The sequence below is a fragment of the Helianthus annuus genome, chromosome 14 (genome assembly GCF_002127325.2).
Source record: "Helianthus annuus cultivar XRQ/B chromosome 14, HanXRQr2.0-SUNRISE, whole genome shotgun sequence".
Classification (NCBI taxonomy): domain Eukaryota; kingdom Viridiplantae; phylum Streptophyta; class Magnoliopsida; order Asterales; family Asteraceae; genus Helianthus; species Helianthus annuus.
The window spans coordinates 3518693-3530071 of NC_035446.2; the positions used below are offsets into that span (position 1 = coordinate 3518693).

The 11379-nt window shown below is 35.9% G+C and overlaps 1 protein-coding gene across 1 annotated transcript; it reads right to left on the reverse strand.

Moving 5' to 3' along the window:
• Nucleotides 1-940: 940 nt before the first annotated feature.
• Nucleotides 941-7403, reverse strand: LOC110907966 (putative 12-oxophytodienoate reductase 11). Its single transcript, XM_022152880.2, has 4 exons — nt 7227-7403; nt 6697-6837; nt 6466-6596; nt 941-1898 (listed from the first exon to the last, which is right to left on the reverse strand). Exons 1-4 carry the CDS (start codon nt 7307-7309, stop codon nt 1120-1122), a joined length of 1134 nt encoding a protein of 377 aa, XP_022008572.1. The 5' UTR covers nt 7310-7403; the 3' UTR covers nt 941-1119.
• Nucleotides 7404-11379: the final 3976 nt, after the last annotated feature.

Consider the following 11379-nt stretch of genomic DNA (forward strand, 5'->3'; position numbering starts at 1 on the left):
ATGCTAAGTCGCACCAATGCGACACCACTGTCGGTAACCACCAACACCTGAAAAGCTTGTAAAACAAAATAAATTAAAAAGAAAAAAATAACACCCAACGAAAATCAAAGTAAAATCTTTGAACCACGTACGCCCGTTGCAGCATGTTAATGTGAAAAAATTAGACCGAAACGTAAAACATAGAAAAAAATAACTAAGATGGTCTAGGACCAGTGCGTTGCGATGAACTTGCCAAACAGGGAAAAATAGACATGTTGCGACGGGCCTGTCAAATGGGAAAAAAATGATGAAAAACTGTTGAACCCCACACATACGTTAGTTTTTACTTATGTGTTTTAGTGATGAATCCATGTTTTTTTACTACATCTCTCTATTCCCACGAGGTAGAGGTAAGGATGTCTACATCTTGGCTTTCTCAGATCCTACCTTAGCTTTGCTATTGGTGGGATATACTATCTCAGATCATATCTTAGCTTTGTTATTGGTGGGATATACTGAATTCAATCATGATGATATATTGCAATCCTTAAAATTTTTTGGCCCGAGGTGGGTAGAAAAAATGGGCTCTATTGGGCCAATTTTTAATGGGTTTAACTTTACTAAGAGCATGTAGCGGCAATGTTTTAAATAAAAATTTCTATAGGGGTAGCAAAATTTAAACAAACATCAAATTTTATCTTTGTTTACACCAATACCGGAGCGTCAAGGGGTAACGGGATTACCCGTTGATATAAGGTAGCTCCGCCCCTGTCTCCAACACAGTAAAAGCGGACACGTCTGGAATTCCAGACCAGCAAAGCGGACGAGGGCAAGCATCGGAGGAAGAAGAACTCTAACTTATATATACTACCACTTATCACACCAACTTTCGACTCGATGTCTCATTATCTTTAACTCCGTTTTGGACACACTTAGGTTCGTTACAAAAACTCACATGATAGAACACAATCCATAAAGAAATATTTATATTAACACCGTTTTATAAACAAGCTGAGCCAGCTAAACAAACTTTGCTAAGCTTCACCTTGACTCGTTTCTACTTCTAGTCATATTATTATTTTGTTTATAAGTGAAGAGTGATATATTCAAAGTCCCATACGACAATGATCCCACACAAATTCAAACCGGATCCTCAAGAAACGGGTAATCGGTGTACCCAACCACCGGATCGTCAGTATAAAATGTACTTCTATCATACATGTTTAAAGGTGCATTCAGCCTAAACCTTCTAGGTAAATCAGGGTTGGCCAAAAATGCACGCCCGAAAGCTACAAGATCCGCCTCGCCGTTTTCAATCACACGATTAGCTTCCTCTCGATCATAGTACCCACCCGCAACGATAAATGTACCTTTAAACGCCTTCCTCATGGACGCCAAACTGTCCCGAGTCTCCACTCTCTCAAACTGAGTCACCATTCTTGGTTGAATCACATGACAATAAGCGATCCTGAGTTGACTCAAAGCTTCGGCCATGAACACGCCTAGCGAGTGAGGATCGGAGTCAGCTGAGTCGTTGTAGTTAGCAAAGGGAGACAACCTCATTCCCACTCTCTCACATCCTATCTCCTCTGAGATAGCTTGTACCACTTCAAGTGGAAACCGGCAACGGTTCTCTAGACTTCCACCGTATTGATCGGTCCGATCGTTTACTTGATCTTTCATGAATTGGTCGACTAAGTATCCGTTTGCTCCGTGAATCTCGACACCGTCAAAACCGGCTTCCATTGCGTTTCTTGCAGCTGTTCGAAAGTCGTTTATGACATTAGAGATTTCATCAATGGTTAATCTGTGTGGGGGTGAATACTGAGAATCTGCATCTCCAGAACCACCGATGAACTGCTGGTTTTGAATTGGCTTGTTGGTGCTAGAGATTGGAGACCGGCCGTTTGGTTGAAAACCTGGATTACAAACAATAATATAGAACACTTAATTACACAATAGCAAATAATAATTGAATCACTTTTTGTTTAGCAACTTATCTTTTAAAAAATGAGTTAGTCTATTGATTTAAATAATAATAATAATTGAATCACTTTTTGTTTAGCAATTATATCTTTTAAAAAACATTTTACCATTTGTGTTTATTAAGCTAGTGTTTTAACCCCGCTTTGCGGCGGGTGGTCGTTAAAACGTGCTAAGTATTAAGCAAACGACAACCAAAATAAAAAAAATGGTCGTAAAACAAAAAACGCGAATTTATACCTTCACGTGACGTAAAACGTAGACAAACTCGAACTTATACCAAGAAAGCTTTAACTTAAATACAAAAAAAAATGCAAAACTTGAAAGGCCAAAAGTAAAACATACAAACCTTGGAGACTGAAAATGTAAACGACATTTACTAAAAAGTGAAAACAATAAAAGGTTAAAAAAACTCACTAAAACAAAAACAACAAAAAGACAAATAAAAATAACAAAATTCAAAACACTATTCCTAAGAACATACCCTTATTGTATATATAGCAGGTGTGGGGGTCGTAAAATCATTATCAGTAGTTAGCAAACGACAACCAAAACCAGGAAAATCATAAAAACAAAAACACGAATTTATACCAACACGTGACATAAAACTTAGGCAAAGACAAAGTCGAACTTATGTCACGAACTGACGTAAAATATAGACGAACTTTAACTTAAAGACTAAAAGGAAAAAAAACACAAAGGATTGAAAATGTAATATATACTACATGTAATATACACACGTATCACTTATGTCTTGTTGAAAGTACATAGGTTCAAACTTTGTTTTTGCTTTGATTAATTATGTGTTCACATCGATCATCTATCTATATATTAGTAATAGTAATGCTTTTGTGGATGAAGTCAAAGAGAAAGGGTTCCTTAAATAGCTTTAATAACACGTAAGCGTGACAAAAAGGTACATATTTATTGATTTGTATTTGTGGATTGATGTGAATACAAGTTACGTGACTAGAATTTTTAATTTTACGTTTTTGTATATTAACTAGTTGGTGCCCTGCCCCGCCCGTGTTGCGGGGCGATGACCGAATAATGAGCGAGTGTTAGTCAGTTCATTGACACGAAAAACAATTAAATCGAGTTAACTAATTAAAACAAAACACTTTTATAGTTTTGATAAAAAAAAAACTAAAACAATGGCAAAATTGTAATTTTTAACTGAGAGAAAGTTGTATTTTTTGATTGGGGCTTGGTAACAAATAAAATTGTAGAAGGTATTTTAACAAATACCCTTCTACATTACATATTTTAACAAATACCAATCCGAAAAGTTAATTCTGAGCTGAGGGTAAAACTACAATTTTATTTTGAATGGAGGGAAAATCGCAATTTTGAGTTGAGGAGAAAAGCGTAATTTTATTTTGAGCTGGGGGCAAAACCGTAATTTTAGAGACGGACAAAAACGTGATTTTAGAATGGATGTAAAATAATAAACTGGTTGGTCCAATGGGATAGTGCCAGGCAAAGTCGTAATTTTGAATTTAGGGCAAGATCGTAATTTTGAGATGGGGACAAAAAGCGTAACTTTATTTTAAGCTGGGGGCAAAAACGTGATTTTATTTTGAGCTGGGGGCAAAAACGTAATTTTAAAATGGATATAAAACAATAAACGTTTTGGTCCAATGGGGGAGTGCCAGGCAGTTGCCTGACACTATTCCCCCACTTGGTTTTTGTATTATAGAGAATATCCTAAAGTTACAAAATTAGTAAAAATAAAAATATATAAAGTATATAAGGTAATAACATTCTAAAGTATAAAAGTTGATGTACTTAGGACAGAAAACAAATTTTTAAAAATATTAATAAAATAAGAAGGTTAAATAAGTTAACTCGTGAACACATCAGGTCAATCCGGACCCAACCTATTTAACTAACCGTGTTAGCGGGTTTGCAACGATACAAACTTGATCCCCTTTTGACTAACTCCCAACCTTTGAATTTTGTATTATGTGTGTATCGTGTTCACTAATATTAATAAAGAACAAACATATTCCGCTACAAATAAAAAACAATAACATTATACCGTTATATAATATTTTGATAAGATCTTATATATAATATAAAAGCTATCATGAAACTCCAAAAGAAAATAAAAAGTCAAAGATTTTTTTTATATCAGTATCGGCTAACTCATGTACCCCACTAATACTACATTTGGGTCCGCACATTTATCCACCATCAGAGTTGAACCCTCAACTCACGGTTAAACTATGTAGCATAATCACGCCCCGTTCCAAAGGGTGTGATTGCATTGTCGAAAAGCATTAGTCCACACACATATCCATCCTTCCAGACTTACCTCCGTTACGACACTCACGCCTTCTTCTTCGACGGGCCTATGGCAGCCTTTAGAGTGGTGTTTAGCGTCCCCATAGCTGATGTGGATGGGCCCCACACTACTATGCACAGCCTTAGAGCATTTCTCCATTTTTTTATCTTATAATTTCATTAAAAACAACTTAATTTTCTCTGTTTTTTCAATTAAATAATATTTTTAATATTTTTATTATTACTTTTTCTCTTCACTTCACTCACAACCACTTTCAAAATATATTAAAAAATTATAGAGGGTAAACAACGTCCCCCAAATTTACAGATGAACATTAACAAATGAATATTAACAGTTTCTCTTTTCTCTAGTCACAACCACTTCTAAACATCTATAATCATTTTTCATAATATAAAAAGCTCTCTCATAAAATATAGGGGGACGAATTGTGAATAGTATTAGAGACATCTTTACATCACAGAAAAGGCATTAGTAATTCTTTTAGGCAATATTATTTTTTAAACAACTCATACCCCCATGTAATTTACTACATAATCCACTTCAACAAATCTTTGGCGACTGTTTTGAATCAGGTCTGCTAAGGCTATAGGGTGTGGTCATAACTCTCATGATCACCATGAGCCTCTATATCAGCGTCATGTCACCTACTTCTAATCCATCATCCAAATCCACTACCTTAAGGGTGTGGTCATGACTCAAACCACTATTATTTTACTTTAATTTATTTTTGTAAAAAAGAAAGAAAATATTAAATATGGAAAGTAGGCTCATGGTTGCCATGGTTTAATCCATGGGAATCATGGTGGATGAGACAAGGGGGTGGTGTAGCAATCCATTAATGGTCCTACGTGGCAATTAATGACCCAACGATGCCCCTCACACCCTATAGCCTAACAAATGTAGATCTGGAGTCTTGGTAGTAAACATAAAAATACTAAAAAACTTCTCTAGTTATCTACCACATCATAAAACATCTATTTTTAAAAAAATACTAAAAATCCACCGAATAAGAAAACTCAAAAAACACCTAGCTATAAATATTGCAACAGATCACCAGTCTTATATTTTTTAACCACTCATCTCTCTCTTTCTTAATATTTTATAATTAAAAAGTACCATGACACCGCCTTCAATCCATTTTTTTTAGTTTTTGGTCAAGAACATATTCTAAGAATGGATGTCAAAAACATGCTCTACAATAAGGAAAAATGTGTGATGTGGAAAAACTAGAAAAAAACATATGCGAAAAGATGGTCTAAGTTTTATATTTTCAAGTTTTATTATTATTTTTTGTGTTAAATTAATTATTATATATTTTATATATCCGGTTAACCGGTCTAGCCGGTCCAACCAGTAAACCAGTTAAGCGTCCGGTTCGTTTCTGAAAACATTGCTTATTAGAGAAACGTAGATGTTAAAATAATAATATCTCAATTCAATATTCTCATTATATTTTTATTTTATCTTTTATATCTTTTCTTGTCTAATTTTTTGTTTGGTTTTATATTTGTGCTTTTGAGGTGTTCGGGCTTGCTGCTGGAAGGAGTGGGCTTCTGGTTCCTGGTTGCTGTTGGGCTCGTGAAGCCTTTGGCCTTTGGCTAGGCTATATAAAGTCTTTTGTGGTTGAGTTCAGAGATATCTCTATCTCATATCCTCTCTCTCATCTATTATTGTTCTGTGGCTTCTCTCTTGGAAACACTTTCAAGGGGTCGGGAGACGGGAGGGACGCCAGACCCCTCAAACTTTTCGTTAAGTAGTGTTATGCATATACGTTTCGTATAGAATTTTTTAGATATATACGTTTTCGAGCCCCGGTTTTATAAAAAAAAAAATACTTATATAGAATTTTTAGGTTCGGTGACTTTCGACCCCTCAATGGAAATTTTCAAGCTTCGCCACTGCTTGGAAAACTAGGGTTTGATCTTGTGAATTATTCTGATTCACCGATCTTGTGAGTTTTCTTTTCATATATTACAGTAGAGTAATGATTTTTTTCTTGTGAGTTGTTTTTTAGTGATTGTATTGTTCTGGATATTCGTTTATTGGTTTGGGTACGATCTTGTTCATACTGTGTTTTGACAGTAGAGTAATGAATTTTTCTTATTTAGTACTTAGAGTGTATATTAACTAATATTATTAAAAAAAACATGCGTATGATTAGCACAACCCTAGAAAAATAACGTACACAGACTTACAAGTATTGGAAACTCTTCCGGAATGCCAAAGCTGACAAAAAATGATTCCTCCATTCTCATGAACACCATCTACGATTGGTCTCCATGCTTCCACGTGTTCTTTCTTCCAAATTCCTGGTGTGTTTGGCAGTCTTTGTATTTTAAAAATAATTAAATTTTAATTACTCTCATTTCAATAAATCCTTAATTGTAAAAAAAATAAAATAAATATAGCTGAATAAGATAAGTTACCCTTGTGCAGTATCTGAAATCCCAGATGCTTCACCAATCAACAATCCTCCTTTCGTTGTTCTCTGTTTGTAATACAAAATGGCATGTGGCTGTGCTGTAAAGTTGTATGATCTTAGCCTTGATAGAGGTGCCAAAACAACCCTGAGGTTATAAATCAAAAGCTTAATATAGGGTATTATTGTAACCTAACTTCTAATTCCAAGCAACTCATAAACTTTGCTTTAACATCTTCTAGCAAAGACCAAACATTTTTTATGTTCCTCAACTGATTCATAACGAAACTTGTTTTACTCGCCTAAGTATCGTGTTAATTTAAGTACTTACAGTGGCGGATCCAGAGGGGTTCCTGGGTTCCCAAAAACCCCCTTGGTTTGGAAAAAAGTAGTGAAAACCTTAGATAATTTTGGAAAAATTAACGAGAATCTACCAAAAGAAACCGTCGGAAAAATTTTCTTAGTTATTACCATATTAAAAGTATATATAACAACAAAGCTAGTGTACCATATAAAAAACCAGAGATTGAAGATTACCGATGGGAAAGATGAAAAGTTTTCATGGTGTATGGTGTAAGGAGGGGAATGGACTCCGTAGATGTTGCTTCTTCTTTCTCCATATTTCCTCTCACCTAACAAGGAGAGAGTCTTGGAGGATCGTAGTTTATATCATCAATATCACCTTATTGACAACCCCTCATCATATATAAGTCAAAAGGATATGATATTATATAATATGAGTTAAGTTCCTGTAAAAATAAAGTTATCGTACGAAACGTACGAAGTGAAAGAAAGTCAAAAAAGTGGCGGTGGCATTTTGGTAATTATCAGCAACTTCAAAATTACTCTAGTAGAGTAATTTTGAACTACTGTAGGGTAATTTTGTAAAAGTTCAAGTAGAGTAATTTTGGTCGTGTAGGGTAATTATCAAAATTGTAGGGTAATTATCAAAATTACACTAAACCCCCCCCCCACCCCCCAAAAACCTAAACCCCCCCCCACCCCCCCAAAAACCTAAAAAAACCTAAACCATTGTAAAAGTTCAAGTAGAGTAATTTTGGTCGTGTAGGGTAATTATCAAAATTGTAGGGTAATTATCAAAATTACACTAACCCCCCCCCCACCCCCCAAAAACCTAAACCCCCCCCCCCCCCCCACCCCCCAAAAACCTAAAAAAACCTAACCCCCCCCCACCCCCCAAAAACCTAAAAAAACCTAAACCCCCCCCACCCCCCAAAAACCTAAAAAAACCTAACCCCCCCCCCCCCAACCCAAACTAAAAGCTAAAAACTAAACCATAAAGCTAAACCCCATAACTAAATGCTAACAAAATTACTCTACAAGACATTTCCCAAAATTACCCTACAGAAGTCAAAATTACTCTACTAGAATAATTTGATAATTACCCTACATTTCCTAAAATTACTCTACAAATGCTCAAAATTACTCTACAGGAGTCAAAATTACTCTACCAGAGTAATTTGATAATTACCCTACATTTCCTAAAATTACTCTACAGATGCTCAAAATTACTCTACAGAAGTCAAAATTACTCTACCAGAGTAATTTGGAAGTTGCTCATAATTACCAAAATGACACCGCCACTTTTTGCTTTTTCCCTCAATGCGTACGTTTCGTACGTTAATTTTGTTTTTATTTGATCCTTTACCTATATAATAATATTCCAATAGTACATTAGCATTTTATTGTTGTAGTTTTGTAATACTAATAATCGTGAATGTTATATTTAGGTGTGTAAACGAGTTGAGTAAAGTAGTAGCATACTTGAGATTAGTTTGTCAAAAGTTTGGTGCCGAGTAAATTGTCATTTTAGTTCCTGAGATTTGTCTCAAATTATCATTTTAGTTTAAATAGTTTTTTTTTCTTCTCTATGTCCCTGAGTTTTCAATTTTTTGCCATTTTGATGATATTGTCTAACTCAATCTGAAAACCTAACCAGGGTATTTTTGCATTTACAAAAAAGTTTCTAAATTGTCATTTTCATCCAAACCCATTTTTACAATTTTTTTCTTTTAATCATTTGTATAATAGTATTAAAAATAAATCTCAGCCCACCCACTTCGTCTCTTCATCTCCGAAGAAGAATCACCACCATCGTCGCCGGCTAGTTTGGGAAAAATCACCGCCGCCTACTTTGGGTTCTAATATGTGACCCTTTCAAGATCAAGGAATCCAAAATGAAGCCCGATTGATAAAAGTGCATCCTTGTGTTCATTGAAAGCTTCGAGATCTTGTCCTTTTTGTCTTTAGGGAACATCCTATGCACGGGCGTGCCTGCCCATGCATGGTCATGCTGAGATGGCCCCACCGAGCTAATAACAGTTGTACTTCTGATCTCTAGGTTTTGTCTTTGATTTTTCTTTAGTGGGAGCACGGGCGTGCATGGCACTTTGTCTTTCTTGCATCCACACTTATCTGGTCATTGCTAGTTTTTCAAAAGGTGGGCTGAGGCGGTAGACACGATCGTGCACCATGGGATGCATGTGGATGCATTCTGGAAACTTTTTTTTGTCCTATTTTGCTTCTTTTTCATCTTGGACCTTTAAATCTTACAAGAACCGAAAATAAAAGATTTAGGTAGTGTTTCCTCAATAAATTGCCTTCAAAATACTTATAAATGGGGTTATTTATATAGTAAGGATTAGGATTAAATACAAAGGCTTCTAAAAATAAGAGCTGTACAAAAACTCCTAAAAATAAACCCATTACAAAAAAACCTAAACACCCACCACCCAAAAACCTAAGCCCCCCACCCCCACCCACCCCAATTTTTTTTTACGAGGGGGGGTGGGGGTAGATTTTGGGTGGTGGTGTAGTGCGTTTAGGTTTTAGGTTCACACTCTCTATAAAGCTTTTTACACTTCTTGCAATTAGGAGCATTTGTAAAATAAGTTAACCCCATATAGTAATGATATGCGCAAAATGCAACATATAAATTATATCAATTGTGGCATAAAACTAACCCTTTTTTAGTACTAATGTTGGAAAAAGTGTACTTTTGTCTTCCTTTTGTATTTTCAGGATTAAATGAGCTCAAATTAACAAAAGAAGCAAAAAGACAGCAAAATCTAACATAAATACAAGAAAAGGAACAAAAGTGGAATGCCCGACCCCTCGACAGCATCTTTCCAAGCAAAACTAAGAAAACAGAAGACTGAACACGACCCGTGCTCAGCGAGCACGGGGCCGTGCCCAAGTAGCAGCAGAAAAGACAAACCTTTAGAAGCTTCTACTGCCCACCACGGGGCCGTGCCCAGCGGACACGGGGGCGTGGTCAACTTCCTGCAGGCGCATTTATTGTAATTGCGAATCACAATTAATGAACAGAGAGACGAGGATGGACACGGGGCCCCGTGCCCCACGGGGCCGTGCCCGAGCTTCTGTTCAGCCTATAAATAGGAGTGTTTGAAGCCATTTCAACTCATCCCTTGGCACACCACCTCTCTCACACTTCACCCCCCACCCACCACCACCATAACACCATCATCCACTACCATCATCCATTGTCCATCATAGAGTGTGTGAGTCATCTCGGGATCCAAGATTGATCGTAAGAGTTCTTAACAATCAAAGGCCATGTTTGCCTAAGTCTCTTACATCATTTGGTGAAGACAAGTGTTTAGTGTAATACTTTTTATTTTTAATCTTTTGCACTTTTTAATTGGTTTTGTATTAATGACTTTAATTACTAGTTTCTTATGTTGAAGGTGATTCTTCCTTATCGTTTGTCTATGGTGTCTTGGCATTATTTTACTATCTATATAAAATAAAAGATTTTCACCATTCATATCTCCACGGTCTATATGGAGGTATGTTGGCTACCTGGTCGGGGGTTAAGGGAACGGTTTAGTAAGAGTCTTGCCATTGTTCAGTGTATAGATCCTGCAAAGGACCTTGGTCAAATTTAGTAGGACCTCCTTCAATACCCAAAGGTATTGGATGGCGGGGGTCCAAACTCTTTGATCCCCTTATAAGTTAAACTACTATTAAAACTTTAACCCAGCTACTTAGGACTGTATCCCTACTGACTCAGACTACTTAGCTGAGGGTAACGTCGCCTTCAAAAGAGTGGCCTACCACATTATGCATTAATAACTTAATTAATTATCTTTCAATAAGCCGACCCTTTAGGATTGTATCCATGCTGACTCAAACTACTGGGTTGAGGGTAACGTCGCCTTCAAAAGAGGGGCCTACTACAATAACTAAGATAATATCTTAAATAAGTACAAAAGTGAGAAAATAATCAAAGGTTACACTAAAACATGAGTCGGATCCAAGTGATTCATCTTGTCTATCTGTTTTTATTTTTATTTTTAGTTTCAGCATTTTAGATAGTTTTACTTTCTTAGTTTAAAAATCTTTTCTAACATTTTGATTTGATTAGACGTTGAGGATAAACCGGTACTAAAAGCTCTTGTGTCCTTGGACGACCTCGGTATCTTACCAACACTATACTACGTCCACGATGGGTGCACTTGCCCATATGTGTGTTTAGTGTTAGTAAATATTGTGTTTTATAAATTTAAAACTTGGCTAAAAGTGTAAAAAGGGCTTAAAATATACATATAATATATAGACAAAATGACAGTGCACGTCCTTTAGGTTTAACCAAAAGTACAGTGCACGTCCTTAATATTTAAAAGTTGCACTGCAAATCCTTTAACTT